General features: G+C 39.6%; 1 protein-coding gene across 1 annotated transcript; it reads right to left on the bottom strand.

Moving 5' to 3' along the window:
- Positions 1-215: 215 nt before the first annotated feature.
- pgbd5 (piggyBac transposable element derived 5) lies at positions 216-22,581 on the bottom strand. Its single transcript, XM_079686119.1, is given in 9 exon segments — positions 216-3,823; positions 3,825-3,854; positions 3,856-3,978; positions 4,654-4,763; positions 6,098-6,295; positions 8,966-9,140; positions 12,086-12,220; positions 16,274-16,704; positions 21,718-22,581. Coding segments are annotated over 9 exon segments (1,650 nt in total). The 5' UTR covers positions 22,088-22,581; the 3' UTR covers positions 216-3,745.
- Positions 22,582-22,691: the final 110 nt, after the last annotated feature.

The raw sequence follows: 22,691 nt of genomic DNA, 5'->3' as shown, positions 1-22,691 counted from the left end.
AGACAAGGTATTTAAAAATGATGTATGTCTGTGAGATACATTCAAAGCTCATAACAAAGGATGCAGTGTTGACTCCAGTGGCACTGTTTATGTGGAAATGTGAAATATTACTTGAATGGAAACTTTACAGCTATAGTACAAGGGCATAGGGCTCCATAACACATGTTCAACTACTAAAACTCTACTGTGAAGGTGTTTCTTCTCTCTAGTTTCTATTTGTTACACCATGCAGGACAGGATTTAACCATGTTACATGTTTTAAAAATCAAATCTCTTCTTATCATTCAAATTAACATAATTTAATACAACACTGCAATGAGGGAACAATGAGCAGAAAAGGCACTACAGAAATATCTGATTCAAGACTGATCAATAGAGCCAGCTGCAGAGAATAATCACTTCAGAGTTCAACCTGAGGATTTAAAATGAAGCCATGTTTTTTTAATCTATTTCTGCTCAAACACAACCCTTTTTTGAGCTAAATTAGCTAAAGCATCATAGAGGAGGATCCTCTGCCTTTCTTTTATGATAGGGGATAAAAAGGGAGGCAACACAAAGCTGCTCAGCTCGGTCTGCAGTTGGGGTGATAACGATGTTTCCATCCTGGCAGAAAAACTTCAATACTACCCTCTCACACTGTTGCAAAGTAACCATGGCCTTGCAAAATCCCTGGTGCATGATCTCCTCTCATTTGTGGTCTGAGCCGAGCGATATAAGGACTAAAATCCTGGCATTCATAGGGTGTGTATGTGACACCTGCTTATGTCCAATTTCGATATACTTTTGACACACTCTGAAGGAAAAAAATCACCCTAGGATACTGTTGAAAGTTATATGTGCCTCACCATTTTGTGACGCAGTTCAGGTTTATTTGCTTTGAGGAGCTGCATTTTAATATTCTTGTGTTGTCTGCAGTTATGGCACCTATGCATCTCACTCGGAACACAAATAGCAACAAGGCCTCTCCAGGTTAGTCTCGATGGAGAAATTAGTTCCTCTGCTATTTATTTCATGGATTTTAGATCTTAGCGATTATTGATATTAAATAAGTCAAAACAATTCTTATATTTAATATCACTGAAGTTACTTTTGACAAATTCTTTGCGAAATATCACGTTTGTTATTGGGAATATGAAAAATACCATTAAAGAGTTGTTTTGCGGAAGAGAGCTATCTAATTCTACAAATATTCACCCAGGTATTAAGTTACTCTTTTAAACTGATTTAAGATTTTTTCGGCAGTGTGGAGTTTTCCTTTATTCACAAACAAAGGACATTTGCAGTCTCACAGGCAAGAGGTGTTTCTAAAATTGCAGTAACAACTGTTCTTCATTTCAATAATACGATCTCATCCATTTTTAAACATCTGTGTAATTTGTGGACGTTCACCTCATAAAACCACGGTTGACACAGGACAGGACGGGGGGGTGACAGTGTTAGTGTTAGGTGAACAGTGATAAGACACAAGAGCAACAATGACAACAACAATGCTTTGGATTAGTGAAAAAGTTAAAAAAATCACAATCTTGAGTCTCAGTGACAGAGTGATAATGGACAAACACTCAGTGCAATAATTTGTAAACAAAATATACACATACATACTTCACCTTGTACTCTAGATCTAAAGTGGAAACGTTTCTGTTTTGGTTATAGTCATTAATCTTCAGTCTTGCCTACTTTTTTTTTAATATACTCCATTTATCTATGTATATTTACAGAACTTATCAATCAATTATTTTTAGAGTGGTGGATACTACCACAGGGTTCAAAAGTAAAAGGATTATCTAGTAAACATGTTGCTATACAACTCTCCTCAAAGTGCACGACTGTGATTGGAAAGTGCATGAGCCTGCCACCATTATCTCACTGTTATATCTATTCACACATCGAACCATGCTCATTAAGCAAGCACACATCAAAACCCCTCAGCTAAAATCTTCACAGCGCGATGCCAGCACTGCAATAACATGTGTACTGCATGACACGTTGAATAAAGCACAGTGGACTGCGGATAACTCATTAAAGCTACAGACAGCAGTGTGGTATATGATCCGAAGACAGTAAGTGCAATTTAATCAGATAATAAACGCTCGCCTCTCCACTCACACTTCCATTGGCTGGACGTAAATCAGCAGGTGTAAATCTGTGACTAGGTAAGAAATGGGTTGCTTGAAGAAATAAATGTTTCCTTGCTTCTACTTCTGATGGAGACATAAGATAATTCCTCAAAAACATAAATAATAAACAAGATTTCGATTTTCTTGCAATTGTTATGATAAATAACATCGATCCAGTTCTAAATTCATGTGTTACTTTCTGGACTTCCTGATGAGATTAGGGCACACATAGTCTTCTATTGACATTAAGATTTGTTTTTTTTGGGACAGCCTGTAAACCACCAGCTATTTGGGTTTGGGTTTTTTCTTCCTGTAAACAAATCTTGCCAACCAATTTTTGTCCAAAGCTCTGCCCATTCGGCAAGATTGTACTTGTTGCTTAGCAACACTGGCTTATATAACATCAAATCAAGGCGATTTTGAGCTTGTTGTACCACGCAAAGCACAGTTAACTACTTGGGTAATTAAACAGACCAATTAGAGTTTGTCTGTCTTAGAAAGTGTTGATTCAGAAGTAGATTACAGGTGTGGCAGTTGGAACACGTTTCTTTTTACAAAAGAAGTTTGATATTTGTATTCGTGCTCTTCTCACTGGTTTGAAGTAGGTGGAGTAACGTATTTTAGAGCATCCATCAGGATTTATCAATATTACTTTATGTTGTCAGTCAAATCTGATAAGACCACAGGAACAACAGACTAGTTGAGAGTTTAAGTGCTAAACTCTTAATAAATAAAACCTAAGAATGTTTTTGTTCTTCCCAAACTGTAATCGTTGCCTTTGAGTCGAAGATATTGAACATCATACATATATATGCAACATTTCTTTAATTTCTTTAAAGTTCTTTAAAATATATCCAAATAAAATCTATTTTTAAAAACGTTTAGGCTTGTTTTAAGCAAGAGGGTATTTACACTGCTGTGTGTGGCTTTACGTCACCTGACAGTCTTCCTCTAGCGAGTACAGTATGCAGCAACACGACACATCTGGGTCACAATAGCCGTACATGTACATCCTCAGGCTCAACGTCGAGCACACAAATGGCAGTTCCACTTGCTAAATACATACACACACACACACACACACACACACACAACCAAAACAAAATCCAACCCACCTCCAGCAGAAATCATTTTCACACCAAACAAGAAAACATCACAATCCAGATTCTTTATGCATGCAGTGTGTGAACACACTATAGTCCTGGTTTACTAAGCTCATGTTTCACAATCACAGGTGTTTTTTTGCAGAGTTTACATTGAGATACATGAAGCCTTTTAGCCTGACAAGTTCATGTTTGAGCCTTCACTCTTTGATAAGAGTAAAAACTGGAAGCTGACATCATTTAAGGTTGAATTGCTCCTTCATTGTTCCCGTCTGCATCTCTGCTTGTGAAATAGCTCCTGGTGACACATCCTTAGTACATTTGTGTGGTTAAAGTTGCAGTTGAGTTATGTGTAATGTCCATGGCTCATTATTCTGTGTACAGTGCAGCTGTGTGTTAATGAATATTTACAGTACCACCGAAAACAACTAGTAGAAGAGAGACGTAGACTTGGCACTGCTTCAGTATTATCACATAAACACAGACTGCAGAGTCTGTACAACTGTTATGAAGTGTAAGTGTGTGTTAGTGTGTGTGTGTTTCTGTTGCTGCCGTCCTCCTCCTCACTGTGTGGTGAGAGCAGTCGTCTAAATCCAGCAGCTCCCCTGACCAGTCTCTCTCCGAACTGCGCTCTGGCTGTAGCGTTTAACCGTGTAGGCGTCGGACATCTTGTAGAGGATGTACGCGTTGTTGATGGCGATGCTGATGCTCAACCAGAACACCTGCTGCCAGGTCTTGTTAGGCTTATGAAAGATAAGTACCTGTGGGAGGAAAATATATATTTTTGCTGAACAAGTGTCAAGAAAACATGATAATGGCAAGTCAATCCTTATCAATAAAGACCTCAATATGCGGCTGATTACAAGCAGGGCAAAACCTTGTAGGATACAGAGTTTTTACTTTGTGTTTTGTGAAATTAAATAAATGTACTGTAACACTGGCAAAAGAGCTATTTAGGTAACTGAGTATTGTCAGTTCAAAGCTAAATCTATTGTGTTGCAATGACATTCCCGAAATACCGAAAATGACAATTTCTGATATCCTTCAATGCCAAAAATGCAAAGGAAAAATTGAGAAAAAGCAGCAAATCATCAAAAAAGTTGAACAGTATTTTTTTGCTTGAAACCTATCTTAATCGATGTATTGATTGTCAAAATCAAGTATGGTCAATCAACTAATTGAGCTCAAATTAAATAAATTGTTATGAGGTAACAACCAACACATTTTCATTCAAATACAGCATATTTCTCTACGTTGAGAGTCACCTTGGTCACCTTAAGCCAATGGTCAGAACAGAACAGGTAAGGATATACAACAGTATGTTGCTTTAAGGGAAGTACGTCCTGTTCCGTCTAACATAGGATTGATTTAGGCAAGAAAGCAGGTAAAATATTACACACATTAACATCATGAATCAACTTGCTACGCTGCACATACTTGCTGTACTTGTCGTCATATTTGCAGATGTAGCTGAGGTGCGCCGCAAAGGCCTCAACAGCCAGGGGACAAGTGATCTCCCCACTTTTCCTCTTAATGATGATACCTGCCACAAACAAACACAGCACAAAATGAGAAGTGAGACACAGACAGCAGATCCACTGAGCAGACTCGTTTTCTTAAGACTATGGGGCCAACTGAAGGGGAGAGGGAAAGGGTTCATTCATCCTCTGCTCCCTGCAGGGCTGCTTTGTTGACTCAGTAATGGGTCTTATTCACAGCAGGATACGCACAGGGGAAGCTAATAACATTAACAATGGCTCCGTTCCATTTGAGTCGCAGTAAGCCGTGACAGTGAGCCAGCGTGCACGATAATGGGGACATGTAAATGTAAATGTAGCCATTAATAATGTTAGTGGTTACACGTGTATAACTAATAACATTTCCTACATGATTGAATGCTCCACTGTTATTGGTGTTTGCTTCAGATTTTTTACCAAGGAAAACATATCAGCTGTTCTGGGGTCAGATTTTACGGTGCAAGTGTTGTACCCGAATAGTATAATGACCCACTATTATGGTGAGACTCTTCTCTAATTTACCTCCTTGACCATAACTGTCTGGCAAAATCCCTTCCAAAGGAGAATTGGGGCAAGAAATTCACGTTGGAGTTGCAGAATATACTTTATTCTCATATCTCATCACCTAGTTAAGATAGCCGTGAACTAAATCCAGACTTTAGTTTTAAACAACACGCTTGCTGAAGCATCTGTGTGTATCTGACTGAGCTTAGGATTCACGTTAAGACATAAATCATATGATGAAAATCTAACAGTCAATTTGTTTTACTCTTGCCATGGTTAACGTAGGATAATTTTTTTTAATTTGCAGTGGTAACTGTTATAATGTAATGTGTGTCATAAGAAGAAAACAATTTTATTTATAAGCCTTATTGATTGTATTGGAAACTCATTTAGTTCTCCTTTTTAGTACAGAGTCAACATCACTTGCACCCCCCCCCCCCCCCCCCCCCCCCACACACACACACACAGAGGGGGGGAAATCAATCATAGATAATAACAGTTTAATTGATCTGGGGCTTGCCTTCCATTGCAGCCTTTCAACTGAGTTTAAGACCGAACAAAACGCTTCCAACAAGGGTGGATTAGAAATGAGAGAATATCATGATCCTTCCGCCCCTGGAAATGGATTATCATGGATTAGAAGCTCTCATTGATTTTCCCTGAAATGAATACTTAAGCATTTGCCAATTTCACCTGATGGTAACATCCAGAGCTGACGGTAAGCTTATTTTCACTGAAAAACTTGTGCACTAATGCATATTGTATGTCTCCTGTCAGAACTAAAAGCCTTTAAATATTGATGATTCAATGAGACACATACACCTTTAGTTCAGTTGGGTGCAGGAGAGCAGTTTACCTTGTTTTGTTGGGGGATAAGCGTTGGTGAGGAACCTGAAGTGTCCCTTGTTGTACCAGCTGATCAGCGACATGCTGCCCTTCATCATGACTCGTGATTGGCCGCGCTGCGCTGGCGTGGAGCTGCACACCAACATGTTCTGTGGTAGACCTGTGCAGTCGCTCTTCCTGGTGCTCAGCAGGCCACAGCAGTAGATATCTGGAGAGGGATCAGCGCAAAGACATCTTAACATCTGCACGAAGGTACTTATTTAGTATGAATACAACACCAATTTAAGATTAAATGGTTAGTAAATTAACCCATGAGTCGGTAAACATCTAAATTATTTATTTGGATGATTAGTTCATCATTTGATATTATTTTCCTAAGGATTGCAAATAATTCCTGATTTCAACTTCTCAAATTGTTGTTTTCTTTTATAATTTTTCCATGATATAAAAATACATATTCTTTGAATTTTTGGTCGGGCAAAACAAGATATCTGAACATGTCAACTTGGACTTTCAGAAATTGAAATGGCCATTTTTTTTCTTAGACTAGTTTGTGATATTTGAAGACCAAATTGTCATCGACTAATTAAAAAAATAAGCAACAATTCGGTGGAAGAAATTCAAGTAATATAATTGTTAGTTGCCCTAGTAACATCAATGATAAAAAGTGTTCATCCTTAACTGAAACAATAGTCCATTAATCAATTGGGTAGATGAAGGAGAGATAATCAGCAGTTATTTGGATACTTCTTGGCAATTGCAGATTCTCAGATATGAGTATTTGTTGAGTTGAACCACAACTAGGAGAGCTTATCTCTCTCACAGCTGTACTCTCTTATTTTCATACGGCCTCTGTCCTTCCCTCGTCTTTTGTCTTTCCACCCATTCAATTTGTTCATTTCTTACATGGATGAGCAGTGGCAGAACAATCATGTGGCTCAGTGCTGCTGATTAGTTAATGATCTCAATTTGGAGTAAGATTTGTATCCGTACAGTACATGTTTGTATGTGTGCGTGTGCCCAGAGTAAGTGCTTTAGAGATGATTAACTCTGCTCATAAATCCAGGATGGAAAAAAGACAAAATGGCGGACAATGCCTTCAAAAGCTCATGACAGATTTTTGGCTGAATGTGAGAATATAAAGCACCATCACATTCTCATGGTAGCTAATTATGAAGACAAATATTGATTTTATCTTTTAACTTGTTTTTTCTTTTCTTGGCGTACTGCGGCTCTGCCCAACTGAGTTTAAAATGGCTCGTCTCTAATTGTTTAGCGAAGGAGCATTTGTGATAACGGGAATGTAAAAACTTGACCTGATGATATCGTCAAAAGAGTCACATCTGTTATGTTAATTATTTTTTCTCTTCCTCCCCTGTTCAGTCATTTTTATCCTTTTATGGCATGTTGACATTGTCCCGTATCTGCTATTATTACAATAAGGGTCACTGAAGAGTATCTAAATGTGACTCGCCCTAACCATAACAGGATTATAACGTCTTCATAAAATGTGCCTTTGGTATAATGAGCATGAAAATCAGAGCTCTGTGGAAACAATCTTCAAAGATACATTATCAGCATGAAATATCGCAATTTGCTCCATAACTATGTGTCCTGTATATTAAGTAACAGAAAGACAAAAAAGCCTGTTTGGATTCAGAAGTTCTTGTTGTCAGGTGTTATACAGTAAATGGTGTCTTATTAAAGTTTCTGCTTTTTATTGATTTATTTTGTAGCTATGAAAATGCAAAGTACTTCTAGCTTAATCTCCCTTGATCTATTGCACGTAAAAAGACAATTAACAGTCTACAGCAGCAGGATGGTTAATCGTGCAAAGAAAAAAAACATCCATCCCGGCAAGTCCCTAAATTTAAGATTCAGTCGTCAAGATGGATTATTCTTAAAAGAAGTACAAATGATCAATGAAATCAGAAGAGTGGCAAATTGCTTGGATTGTTTCTTAGGAATTACATGTAGACATAATGCCTGTTCTTTACAATGTCAAGCATCTTTCTTAAAAGATTTAGAAACGTTTAGGTCCCAAGCTCTAAAACAAAAGCATAACATGACAGACAAATACAATACGGTCTACTAGCGTATGTTTGCATTGCCATATGAGTCATGCTTGTGCTTTTACACACTCCCCATGTGATTAAGATGTTTCACTTGGGGCACAAGGACGGATGTAGACAAAAAGTGAATCATTCTGACTGCATTCTTTAGTGCTGTGAAGTCAAGTTTGAAAGGGAAATGCAACAGTCTGTCTTCTCTTAAAGGTGGGGTAGGTAAGTTTGAGAAACCGGCTCAAGATACACTTGTTGTTATATTCCATGGAATGCTCTTAACATCCCGATAGCAATGAATATCTGAAGTGCTTTGACAAAAAATCCATAAAAAAATGTCATCTGGGGAAGCCGTAGTAAAAAGCACGACCAATCATCTGAGGCGGCCCGGCTAAAGTAACTGGATGGCCTACCTGCCTGTCAGCCTTCCATCTGTGCACAAACTTATCTCGTGCCCTCATTGGTCATGTGGGCGTTCGTGTGTGTTGGAGGAGGGGCTCTGTAAGGAAGTGGCAGATTTTTTACGGCTGTGTATTTTCAAATTCTAGCGCACTCGAGCTGGTTTCTCCAAAATTACCTACCCCACCTTTAAATGGTTGACGCTTTTGTCACAACAACACGACTAAAGACAAACAAACAAAGTATTAAGGTAGTATCGGGAGATCGACTACACTCTGTGCACCAAAGCAGAAAAAGGTAGAGGTTGAGAGATGACAGAAGAGGAGAAGGAAGTTAGAAAAACAAAAGGTGTTTTATTTAAACAGTATTACAAAGACAGAGCAACAGATTTCTGATGTTATCATTTGTTTGTGTACCTTGTTTGCTGAATTCGGTGAAGAGTCCGAGGCTGGTGATGGACGGCCCTGTGAAGATGATGGTGTTCTTGCCAGAGATGTTCTGGCAGAGCTGCTTGGCCACCAGGCTGTGAAGCTGAGGCTTATTCTTCAAGGTGGCAAGACAGTCTGTGCCTTCCTTCAGATGCACTGAGATCTGCAGCGTGGGCAGAGAGAGACCACACGTCCATTAAACAGATATAGAACCAGCAATCTTTACCTCAGTTTTAAGCACCATTTTTATTTCCTCTTGATGAGAAAGATCTGCAGCTATAATTCTTCACTCTCTGCAAAGCTCCTGTTTGATTTTACAATGTGTGATGTAACAACAAATACAACATGTTCACATTTCTTTAAAAATCCAGCAAAAAAGACAAATATGCATTCTCTGGTTGCACCGGAGAAAACAGAAGATTTTGCTGGAAAAATATCTATTTGGACTCAAAACTGCATTGGGGATGGTTCATAATAATACAAAATGTATGGTAAATATGCAGTTTGAAATATGCCAGAATTTCTCCTTTAAGGCAGCAACCATGAATTGCATGCCTATTTGAGTCCGGAGTGATGCATGCAAATCCCCCTTCCTTTCTCCCAGCAATTTTCTGTTATCTCTCTATGTGTTATGCTCTCATAAAGGCAACAATAAATAAAATAATCACATTTTTGCCAGATGTTGGTGCAGAAGGAAAGCTCAGTTGCTCTTCCTTTATTGTGGGGTTTCTCTGGGGAATTTTATTTATAAATAATTTGATTAATGTATATATTCGGATCCTGTGGAGAACATGAATGTGTTAAAGCTAAACTAATATCTTCTGTATTCTGTCCAATACGGTTTCGATACTGAAAGCTAAGCCTTAACATGTGAAAGATTCCCAAACTATCTCCAAACTGTAAGAGGATGGCAGAACTATTTTAAGAGTGCCCACTGGAGCTGTGAATATGAATATTTCATGACAATATGGCCAGACGTTGTTGTGATATGTTGCTCTGGACCAAGGCAGACTGAACAGTACTTCTCAGCTCAACACACTGATGCCTTAAAAGACCTCCAAATAAACATTGGCTTCCAAAGAAAGTCAATGTCAAATACACAAACAAATGTCCATCCACAGTCCAGTGTCCTTCTTGAACTCATATTCCTGCAGTTGTTCACGACGAGTGGAACAGCATTAGCCTGATTAGCCAGCATCTACGTCGAGCCTTTAGCTATTACACTAAGTGCTCAGTGTGTGTGTGTGTGTGTGTCTTTATATGTGTGTGTGTTAGTGTTCCTGTGTGGTTCACTGGCTAATGGAATCTCATTGATTCACTCCATTAACTCGTTTTATTTCTTGGATTTTTTTCTCTCTCGACACAATTCATTTAAAGAGGGAAGATCTCAGTGCAGACACACATCAACGGACTGGTAAAGACTGAGTGACGGCCAAACCCACAGCCAGTGTGAATGTTAATGCTTATTTGTTCAAATGATGGGATCATGGGTTATGGGCTTCTGTGATGCTTATGCATGTTTTACACAGTGGATTTGGGATTACAAGAAATATTATAAATTGTTTTATTTTACTTGATATAAAGGAATGATAATACAAAATGTAAAAGGAAACATTTAAATTCTGCTCTTGTTTGGTCCTCTCTACACTAATGTGGTTCTGGACCACATCCAGACTAAAGAAGTACTTCTCCTGCAGCGTCGTCTGGTGCCTGGTTTTTCTATTTATAATCCTCTGCAGTGAAAAGCCTTTTTTTTTTTTACAATGATGTATTATTGTATTGCTGTTTTTCTGCCAGATTCCTCTAAAAGCCGAGTAAAGTTTGTCATTGTCATTCTCAAACCTGAACAAGGAAGGCTAAATTATTCTCCTGATCTTATACAAGTTTCATACAAATTAATGGATTACTGTTTACTGCTCACTGAAAGATTCAGAAATCTGTTCCCATTGCGACATTTCAAAGTCTTCATTCTGTGACACTTAATTAAAATGTGAATCTTTAATTCAAACCAGGCATCAATGACCTTGACACAAGATGAGAAATTCAAATGTTTTAAACACTTTTAGGGAGACAAATATCCTGTACCAAGAGATTAACACAGACATATAGGATTTCTTTTCTAAAAATCTTCAACTTGATAAGAGAACCGCATGATGTGACCAACTTAGACTGCCAAGGCCTCATCATAGATTCATATAAACTTGAAATGTATTTCAAATTGAAAAAGTCTTGCTTTTATAGCTAGAAACCACTGGAGGAAAAGGTGTTTTGTAAGTGAACATCCTCTTAGCGGTGCAAACTTATGTGTGTGGATGCTTGTATATTGAGAAAAGTCCCTTTAACAACCTGCATTTGCGGAAAAATGTGTGCTATCACATGCAGTCTGGCCGGGCATCGTGTTTCACAAGCTCAGGCTCCGTTAGCAGGTTGTCTCCATCATTTGTCACCAATTAGGAAATTGTTGTGTTTTCTTCCTCTGTAATGGCCAGGTCTGTCAGTCCTCCTGTGTCTCTGGCCTCAGTTAATGGCTGTGTTACATAAGCGAGCGGCGTAGGACTGGCAGGTTGCGGTAAAGACAAGGTTGTTAGTGAGCAGAGCAGCCCTGCCTGAGATGTAACACAGATGTAATCCTGAGCCAGAAGCTACCAAAATCTAAAACACCAAGAGAAAAATCTGACAACCAATACTTTTGCCCAGAAGGCATTTCTCACTTCTAGCAGAGTTTGATCATTTAAAAAAAAAATCAAACCTTGCCTTTCATGCTTGCAAATGTTCTCATTGAAATTCTGAAAAGTAATTTAATTCTTTCTAGTGAAGGCAAATAATTGGCTGAATGTAAAATGATGAAACAGAGACAACCTGGGAATAAGATTAGAATTTTGGTTACGATCAAAGATGTTTTCGAAAAAGCCTTTTTGACTTCAGATTTTTTCTTTCATTTCTGATACAAAATATTTCTACCATGAGTTTTGAAAGCACCACTGTAAAATACCCTCAAAGCAAACTCACAAACTTCTCCCACTTCGATCTTATTACACTCAAATCGGACTTTAAACTTTTCCGTTTTGTGAAGGATGAGTACACTGAATGAATAGTGTTTGCTGCTACCTGACAGATGAATCCGGTGGAGGTACACTGTCGAACCCAGAGGCTGAACTTCCTCTTCTTCCTCTTCCTCAGCTCTCTTTCCGTACAGGTGGTGATGAACACCGGATCCTCGTCTATCAACGGCTCATGAAGTACCTGGAAACACACAGAGGAAATGTTACATGTGTTTGTCCTGATCTTTATATAACCAAGTCAGAAGTAAAGTACACGATGTGTCTCTTGAAAAATAGCTGGCCTTGAGATGGATAAAACGTGTTTTGTGTGAGGCATAATAGCGAGGTTGTGCATGATGTAAGATAACAGCGAGTGTTAGAGAGAGAGAAGGCAGCCAATCAAAACGCTTCACAAGTCTTTTATGTGTTTGGGTGCAATACTGAGAGAAAAAACAATGTCCTTGGCAGCAAAACGCGGACAAAACTGAGCAGAACCGTCTGCAAGATCCCTTTAGAAGAATGGCTTTCATTTGTTTTTATTGCTTTATTCGTTGCTTTGTCTTTAACTTTGCATATTTAATCCGCTTCAGTGTTCTTTTCTGTTTGTCTGACTACATCTTTCTTTCCATTACTACTTAAGAACAACATAAAGTGAAGACAGTATTTTTAAGGTCTGCTCTTGAGTATTCTAGCTTCAAACAAATTGAAAAATAAATCTAAAGACATAGCTTCAGGGAAAAAGACTCTCAAAGAAGCAATGAGTGGTTGTTCTGTTGGCTAAACATGGTGCAAGTGGAATCAGATACAAATAAACATAAACACATACAAATACAACGGAGACATCAACATTTAACGATATACATGTTCATCTTCCACCTTTAAAACAAGCAGTAATTGTAATGAAGAGAACATCATTAAAAACTTTTTTCTAAATCACTTCCTTTATTTACTTCTCAAATAATAAAAAGATACTTCCCTTAGAAACTGCGAATGAAAATAATATTTGTCATTTGGTTTGTTGTTCCTGAAGTTACTGCAGATATTTTCTGTTGTAGTCATCAATACAATCGATAATGATGTCGGTAGAAGTACATTTTAAAAGTAGGGTGAACTGTGCTGTCTTCCTCTTGATGAATTATGTCCTTGGTCTGCTCAAGGTTCAAGGTTCTTTATTGTCAAGCTAACATAGCTACAGAGTAATTATGTCGTTGAAAATCTTAGGTCACAGGCTTCTCCAACAATGCAACACAATAATACAGATAAGCAGACAATATTAAAACAATATTAAAGTATATTATATTAAAAGTAATACAAAAAAGAAAAATAGTTTTAAAAAAAGTGAGAAAAAAGAAAGAAAAGTGGAATAGTGGAATAGTGCAATACGAGCTCACTGTCTCTTGACGAATTGGGATGGGTCAGACCAAATAATGAGGAGACATTTTTCAACGGGGATTAAAGTGTTAGACACTGGCACACATTCACAAATCCAAACACACCAAAACAGAACACTCCCACAAAACCAAACAATATCTTGGATGATTACACTTGCGCAGTAAACATAAATCCTGGCCAAATATTTCCCAAAGACACACACAAACAAATATTTGCATTTTAAATGTCTCTCGGCTCTCCCTTCCTCCAGTGTCTCCCTCCTCCCACACCGACAGAATTTGACTAAAGCTAAAGCGAGCAGTGACCAACAGCTGTCTCCTGCGCCAGGACAAAGAGCGACAACTCATTTCCAATTCAAATATGGAGTAATGGCTTTTTACAATGGAAAAATGAACGAGGCTATCTAGCCACTTGATGGATGACATCACCCAAACCATAATGGCCTATTAAGAATGATCTCATCCTGTTGCTACTGCACTAGCTTCTCTTGGTGCCCAGATATTCCTCTACACCGAATCCTAACCGATGAAAACAAGGTGGTTACATTTACACATTAATGCTGCTGGTAAATCATTTGCACAGGTTCACTGATCCTTATTGGACACAGAAAGGAGGGATATTGATCTATCCGATCACTAGCTGTCTAGCAGTGGATATCTACAACAAAGATTTTACACTTGCAAATCAATACAAAGCAGTGTCAACAGATTATCTCAGCAACTGCAAAACTGCCAGACTGATGCAGAAAAGCATCCTTTTTCCATCGATGTCAAAATAATCTGACATAACATGCTAATATTCAGCACCAATGTCGATCACTCATATTCACACACATACACACGCACACAATGTTGAATAATGCTTTGTGGCAGATAAATCCAGGTCACAATAACTCACATGTAGATAAATATCCTGCATAGTTCTTGTCATTTTTAAAGAATGGAGCTGAATTGATTTGTCGATGCAATTCTGAAGTTGATCAACAGAATTGTACAGCTAAAATGATAATAATCTAAATGGTCTTTGTTATTTAGTTAAAATGCACCCAAATCTATTGTTCCAGCTTCTAAATTGTAAATATTTGTTTGTTTTCTTCAATAAAATCAACCTAAATATTGGTTGGTTTTGGACAGTTGGTAATAGATGTGACAATTTTGGAAATTGTAGTGTCCATTTTACACTATTTTGTGAAGATGATTCATTAAGAACACAAACAGCGGATCAAACACAAATCATGACATTATCTTCTTCCATTCCTTCTGTGTCAGTCACTACATGAGCAGATTACTTTTCAATCGTCTGGGAAGCAAGAGTTTTATTCTGCCATTTTCACTATCTGGGCCCTCTTTCTGCCCCTGGCACAGGAACCCAACAGATAACACAAACTGGCCTAGATACACATGCACCCCCTAACTGCTTACGCACACGCTCTCTGACAAACAGTCTGCCCGGATTCCTTTCAATCGAGTTGTTTTTAGACCCAAATGGATAGAGAGCGTTAAAGTGAAACCCCTTAATTACTTCAAATTGAATATAAACTCATTATTGTTAACAAAAATATTCATTGTTCAATGAGATGTGGATGTGATACGAGGATGGTCTTTGCTGAGTGGCTAAGAGCCTGTATTTCCGAATGCATCACAGAACCGGCATCATCTTTCATAATGAAGATGATGTTATAGCACTTATCCAGCAGAAAGGGAATTAATCAACTCCTTCCCAGCAATTCATTACATTTGACCAGCAGGGGCAGGGGTGGCATAAGATCCAATTGGATGTACAAATAGCCGACCCGTGTGCCCTCCTCCTAACCAAATCCCGAAGATGTCAGGTGATTTGTATTTGTTATCTTCATGGAAGAATAACCCGAAAGAGAAAGCTCTCAACGCTGTGTCTTGACTTTTATGACAACCAACCACATGAGTCACTGCTAAGTCAAACTATAATTACTAATTTAGGAGGAAATAATATGCTATGCATGCCTTTCCTTCTGTGAACTGCCACAACACAATCTTTTAATTACACACATTTAAGCTTGTTTTCTTCAGGTTGAAGTTAACAAGGCTGATGATTGCTTGTGTCTCTCTTTGTGGAAAGGATATGGGTTTGATTGATGAGATAACACTTCAATCAGGTTGTTTGTTCGCCGCTCGTTTCAAAACTGTAGCGCTGCTTTTCATCCAGAGGAGAAAGAAAAGTAGGAACTGAAAAGAAATCCATCCCACCCAAAATAGAGTACGTAGCAAGGCTGGCGCTCCACTGGCCCAGTTGCATTAATGTGACTGATGCAAACAGTGCAACTGAAAACAGTGAGGCCTAAAGTTAAAAATGACTGCCTACACTTATACACAGGCTTTGTTCAGGGTTTCAAACTGCGCCTCTTTGCAGGAGCTACCTGGTTGCTCTACATGGGGAGCACATTTCCTTTTGCCTTTTTATTTCACAAGCAAATTAGGGAACTCCTAAGCTACTATATTACAATTCAGTGCATGCACATGTATATACATATACCTGAGGGGTACATCATGTGTTGCTAACAAGAAAACAGTGATCTCACAATGTGTGGCTAATATTTAGACTTAAAAATGTGTCTGAACATTTTGTCTGCTGAAGATGACCTCTGGATGTTTCCTCATATTTCTTTGAATACTTAATGAGAAATTAAAAAGGAAAGGTATAAAGCTTAATGTCAACTGTGCTGTTAAATCAGTTTGGTGTTCACTAATAAAATGTAAAAAAAGGTATGGAACAGAGAATCAGTACGAGGAAAGATATATGTAAATATATGCACAAAATAGCACCTAGCTGTCCAGCGTATATGCAATGCTTAGAGAGAAGCAGTCCTGAGGGAGAGAGCACGCACCTGTGTCTGTGAGGGTCTGAAGGTGCAGCTGAAGGACTGCTGCAGCGAGTCCAGGAAGGGCTGGATCTTGTACAGGCCCTGGTTGCTCCCCTGTGACGGCCGGAAAGCCACAATGTGGAAATACTTGAGGATCTTCTCAAAGCGCGCCTGGCTCATCTTCAGGGCGATGCTCTGGTTGCTGAAGAAGCCCGAGCTCCAGATGCTGAGCACAGACTCGCAGCGCTGCACACTGGTGGAGGTGACGAAGCCCAGGAAGGCCTTCATCTCCTGGGTTGTGACGGGACGCCAGCCCTCGTCTGAGCCGAAGCGCTCCTGGAACTTCTTGGCATACATGTTGGTCTGGGTGACCATGTTCTGGATGCAGTTATCTGGGACGAAGAGCTGGAAGAAGTCCAGGGCTGTGGCGCTGGACGTCATCTTCTGAGCAGGGCCTGTATCAGGACAGCAAGGGGGGGAAATGATGATATGAAAACAGACAGATTGATAGAGAGAGATTCCCATATGGGCTTACTCACAGACACAACTGTCACTTAATCCTAGTTTTCAACCTTTGGCACAATGCCTTAGAGACTGACTCAATAAAATGTTTATCTTTTGACACACAAAATTAGATTTTGTTGAGCTGTCACTATATATGCTGTGAGGGAAGCATACAAACTGTTTCTTGCCAATGTCACTTAATTAGAAAAGAATACGGAGGAAACATCCATTAATAAGGTAGACTTACATCGTATAAAAAGTCTTAAAATACAACTTTCACAAAGAATCGCTGTGCTTTCTGATGAATCAGCCACAGAAGTATTTGGTTTGAATGTCACGCGCCCAGGGCAGCAGTTAGATCATTTACACAACATGACAGCCGCCACACTGTGATCTGTGTCTCAGCGTGGCGTTTCTACGCTTGTCGAAGGTTTCAGTGTCTCGCTGCTTTATTGTTATGTCACACAGTGAGTCAAAATCATGCTCTGATCTGTTAGTCGGGTCAGGAGGGTGCCATGAATGAAAGAGATCTGAAGTCATACTGTCAGTAAAGCATCAGCTGACGATAAAGGTTTGTTTAAACAGCTTTTTTTTAAAAAGATGAATGCATCTAACATAGCAGACTTTCAAGTAATAAACAGGGAAACTGGTGATCTTAAATTAAGGGGTATATTGTAAGGTTGAGGTAATGAATATTTTGTGAAAGGTTAGCTTAAATTGATGGATAAACAAATAATGAATTAATTTATCTTATAGTTATAGAAACAGTTACTTGCCTAAAGTAATGGGTTAACAATTGAAATATTTGAAAGTAACTTTTCTAACAAGTACTTTCATATTCTAATTCACTAGTTTACTGAGGGAAGGTGGCGTTTACCTCCCATTTAAAAGCAATTTACCTGCTAGGTTTTTGCTCTGATTGTTTGTTAGATCCGTGAGAGGAAAGGATCTCATTATCCCTGAACAGCGTAGAACAAGTTTTCTCTATCCATCGTCTCTCCTTTCCTGAGCGATTACAACCACAATCACGATGCCTTCAGACTTCTAATGTTGAGTTAAAGATAATGTGTGCAGGGTTTACACCTTAATTGTTTAAACAACATGTGGAGGAGGACAAGAAGAGGAAACAAGCAAAGCACACCCAGAGCTGATGCTATGCTGAGGCAGAGACAGCAGGAGTGGTGGGCCACGTGGGTTGAAATCCTCTCATTTGCATTCCATTAGACTTGAAAGCTGTATGAAAAATCCAGCATGACTTCCCCTAAGCAAGCCACTCCTCCATCGAAAACATCAGACATTCAGATGTAAGGCCAACCGATGCACAGTGACTCACCTCAAAAATACAAACTGAGGAAGAACTCATTATTTTGTACGATAATGGACAGTTTTAATCTGTTCCTCTGTAGATCTACCAGCTGAGTTAACCTACATCATGCTGATTAAACGGAAATCAAACACTTACATATTCCTTCTTTCAGACTAATATTAGCTAATGTCTCTGCAGATAGAAAGGTTCGATATATCAATTTCCCACATTACACAACTCCTGCTACGTTGCACCTACAAACCCAAGTAATCCCTCATGATGATCAGCTGTTGTAGTATTTCTATTTGCTAAGGGACACACGTCTGCCTGGTAGAGCCTTTATAGCCATGGATTTGAGAATGAGAGATTAATGTGTTTAGTAGATAAACCCTTCCTGCAGACGAAACATGTTTTAAGCTAGCGAAAATTACAGAAAGACCACATGGATTTGAAAGCCATTTCTAATTATTTTCTCAGACGAATCCCAGCTATGGCCATACTGAAATGCAAGCAGATAAAAATAGTAATATTTTTATGTCAATAAAATGTATGTTATATTTGGATTGTAAAAATATCTGTATTCTGTTGCTGTGCATCAGAAAAAAGTGTAGTGTAGTAATGCAATGTGATCATTTCAGTTGTTCTGTCGTACAAACACTACTATGAGGATTTAAGAGTCAGCATTTGGGACGAAATAACTCAACAAAATCCTGAAATTAAATAGATGATTGTTTATTTTTTCAAAAGCCTTAAAAAGATGCCCAGATGGCTCTTGTTGTTCGCACTTATTATGATTTCTCCAGTAACATACTGTACGGTACAAAGCTGTTAGTTATATGTGAATTTGATATAGACAATGCAAACATGAACATCTGATTTTGATTTTGTTTCCCCTTTATTTTCTTTACCTTTTGTCATTTCTTTAATTTGTGCTTAACACAATACAATTCAAATGTAAGTCAACACATCCCTATGAAAATAAGTGATATTACCTCATTTAGTGTTTTCATTCCATCTATGGGTATTTATTATTATAAACATTTTTTTATTTATTATTTCATTTCAGCATGTTTTTTGACTCAATGTGTGTCTTATTTATTGGTTTTAATCTTTTTTGTTCTGTGAATATTTGGATGAATGTGTGTTGTAGTGTCAGAGCCTTCTTGTCAAACAGCAAGTAAATATACCTGACAAGACTTCTATTTTTATATATGCAACCTTCACTGTGTTTGTCTGTGTACATATTTTTTCAAAGTGACTCTGCCATGGTACAAGGCAACAGGCAAACAGGACACACAGACGGAAATATGCAGCCATGCAGAGAAACTGACATATGGAGAGTACCAGTCATCTATTAGACATGCCCAGCAAAGTGATTTAATAAATAGCTCTTTAATTCCCTCGAACATCAGGATAAATTATTATATCATCTGAGATGTGGAAGTATGCTTCATAATCCTTGGCTTGGGCCTTTGCTTCAAACTCTCAGGGGCAACAGTCTCTCGCTGAGATGAACAAAACACCTCACCTATAAACCTGACCTTGAGCGAACCACATTTGTATGCAAGCGAAAAATAACTCAGCCGGCTTATAGACATTGCTGCTGGTTAAAAACCAAGGAGGAGCTGCTTTACTGTAAACAAACCATATCCACTTCCAGTTCGTAAGAAGTTGACTGGATGCTTTCTGACGGTTGCTGATGATTTATGTACGGGGTGCACAGTGTTTAAGGAGGGGAGCTGTCACATTAGCACTGGGACTGTGTCAGCACTGTCTCAGCCAGACAGTGAGACAAAGACACAGACAGAGAAATGGACAGGGAAGCAGACAGGCAGGTGAGAAAAGGGTGGGCCGACAGCTAGACAGAGAAATCCAGACATGTGATAAACATGTCACTGAATCCACCTTAGGGGAAAACCTCATCTAGCTTAAGCAGCTTACCATCCCATGCCATTAAAATCAGAGAAGCATTTTTATGTTGATATGCCGATGCTCAAGATGCAATCTGTCGTTACTGCTACAGCCGATAAAATCAGAGCAAGCTCTTGGTAACTTGAGGTCTGAAGTGAGATTGCTCCGTTGCTGTCCTGCTTCTATCCAGGGAGGCAGCTCTTTATCATCTCCACCCTGATGCAGGATGGCGAGACCACACCCACACAGGCCTTGTGCAAACAGACACAAACTGTATCCTTAAAAAACAGACCAGGCTGTACAAAGCAGACGGACACACCTGCTGCTTCGCAAGCATAGGTCAACAAAGCAGGATAGAGCTGGATGAGTCAGTACAGATAATCCTAAAGCCTCGCCCAATTACCCTTTTTGGTGCCCAAACTCATCTAAATTTTGTTTGGATTATTTTGGTATTGAAATATAAACCACTCTATATCTGCCCTGTCTCGCAAAGCAGGATTACTGAAGTTAGATGGATAACCAGGCTGGCTGAAAACAGAGCTGTTCTGGGTTTTGTTTGGTGTCCTGTCCGGTAATCCTGCTATCCGGGACAGGCCAATAACACCACCTCAATTTGGGACACATAACAACAGTAAACACAATAGTTTACTACTTTTATCTGATGCCTTGATCATATATCAGGTCTTTTATTTTCAATGTTAAGCCTGAGCCTGCATATATTTTCCTTTTGCATTAAAACAGCTTGCAAAAACAAATGTTTGCATACAACCAATTTGCATGATTTTCTGTGGTTTCCTCACCATTTTAACTACAGTCAAATATGTGCTTCTATACATTTTACATGAATGCTGCAATGTGTGTTTCTATGAGCTAAAATGGAGCTTGGTCCATATCTGCTACAGCCATATGCTGATTCACCTCCAATGGTGCCACAGTGCAACATGTCACAGTGGATATTGGATGGCCGTGCCCTTTACACCCATTGCTAATGCTTCACATGAGGCAGAAGTGTAGGGCGCAAATCCAAGCAAAGCCTGACAGAAGGCACTGCACTCTACACCAACACCCCCCATTCTCTGATACATATTGTATAGTGTAAGTGATAGATAAATGGATAAAAACTGTTCTGAGAAAGAGACAGTCAGTTTGATACATGTTGGCTAGCATTGGGGTTTAAACAGAATGCTTATCACAAAGACAGAATGAGACACACAGACAAAGCAAAAAGTGTGCAACCAAACTTGGAGTGCCTTGTGACTAATGTTAATATAGTTATGAGTTCTGTTAACTAACTTGATGCCATAATTTGTGCATCTGCATACATAGGCCTTCATTACACTATTCATTATGCAATGTGTGTTCATACCGTATATGTGTACAACCAGGAGAGACATCATGCTGATTCTCTGAACTAAACAGCATGTCTCCCTGCCCAGAAACATGAACACGCCCTCACACAGGACAGCATGTGAACCTCAGCACCAAGGGGTGAGGTATCAAAGGCTAAGCGGTAGTTATTAACCTGATACATCAATTAACGATGCAGAGTCATGCTTCTCTTACTGTCACTCACTAGGATGCACGCACACACACACACACCGAAAATGAAACAAGCGTCCAGTTGTTCCAAAGCAATAGCCTTTTGTGTGCTGTTTTGGCACAATGGCCACAGAAATGTCCTGTCTCTCCATCACACACAATTAATCTGCACATTACCCTATTCGTGTTGTCATGCATCATGTCTCACCATATGTCTCTTTGAAAGGCGGCACCGTGACATCCTGCAGAGTCTCCGTCCAGCCTTCCTCCTCCGCCTGACTACGGGACAGGGCGCCCGGGGGACCGCCGCCCCCTCCGGACCCCCCACGGTGTCCACTGCCCTCCTTATCGCCCCGTTTCTGGTGGTGGTGGTGGTGGTGTTGCGGCTGCTGCTGGTCCTCCTCACCCACCTCGGCTATGTAGTTGTCGGAGTCGGAGTCCCCGGAGGTGCTGTAGAAGGGATTGTCGCTGCTGTCATCCCCGGACTCCCCGAACACATCGTCGGATATCTGCAGGCTCTCGTACCGGGAGCGGGCCGCTTCCAGGAGAGACAGCGCCTTCCGCCCGCACTCCGCCATCTCTCTCTGTATTGATGCTCCCCTTCTCTCTCTCTTCCTCCCTTTCTCTCACCCTCCCACTACAGCAGCGTGCAACTGTCACGATGTTGCAAGAGCTTTACCGTGACCGCTGCACCGTCCCCTAACCCCGGTATGAATATGGTCCTGCCTGCTCGCCGGGCTTGGATGAGGAGCCCGGTGTTCAGAAAGCGTGCGGATCCCGGGAGCGCTGTCCGCTTCAAGGGTACTGAAATATTTCCGCCTCCTTGCTCTGCCTACAGCGCTGCGCACTGGGCAAAATTATCGATAGTAGTGGCACAGCATCCGGGTTGAGAGGCCAGTGATTTCCCTACAAATACAGCAAATAGAGAGAGTAGCTGCCGCTGCATCACCTGACTCCTCAGCCCTGCCCTGTCGTCCAATAAGATGGATTTTCTCATAAGAAATTACAGGAGGATGGTGCTGATGGAGATAAGATGTGGAAAAATTATGATTATTAATGGTGAGCCAATAAAACATAAAATGCATGACAATATGTATGAAATAGCTAATATTTTTTCGTCATGTAATACTGGCCATACATATTAAAAAACATGTTTAGTAACCTAATGATTTATGAATTTAT

This window comes from Notothenia rossii (assembly GCF_949606895.1).
Source record: "Notothenia rossii genome assembly, chromosome: 6".
Classification (NCBI taxonomy): domain Eukaryota; kingdom Metazoa; phylum Chordata; class Actinopteri; order Perciformes; family Nototheniidae; genus Notothenia; species Notothenia rossii.
Note: the sequence above shows the minus strand (reverse complement) of the source record. Positions and strands in the feature narration are given on the sequence as shown.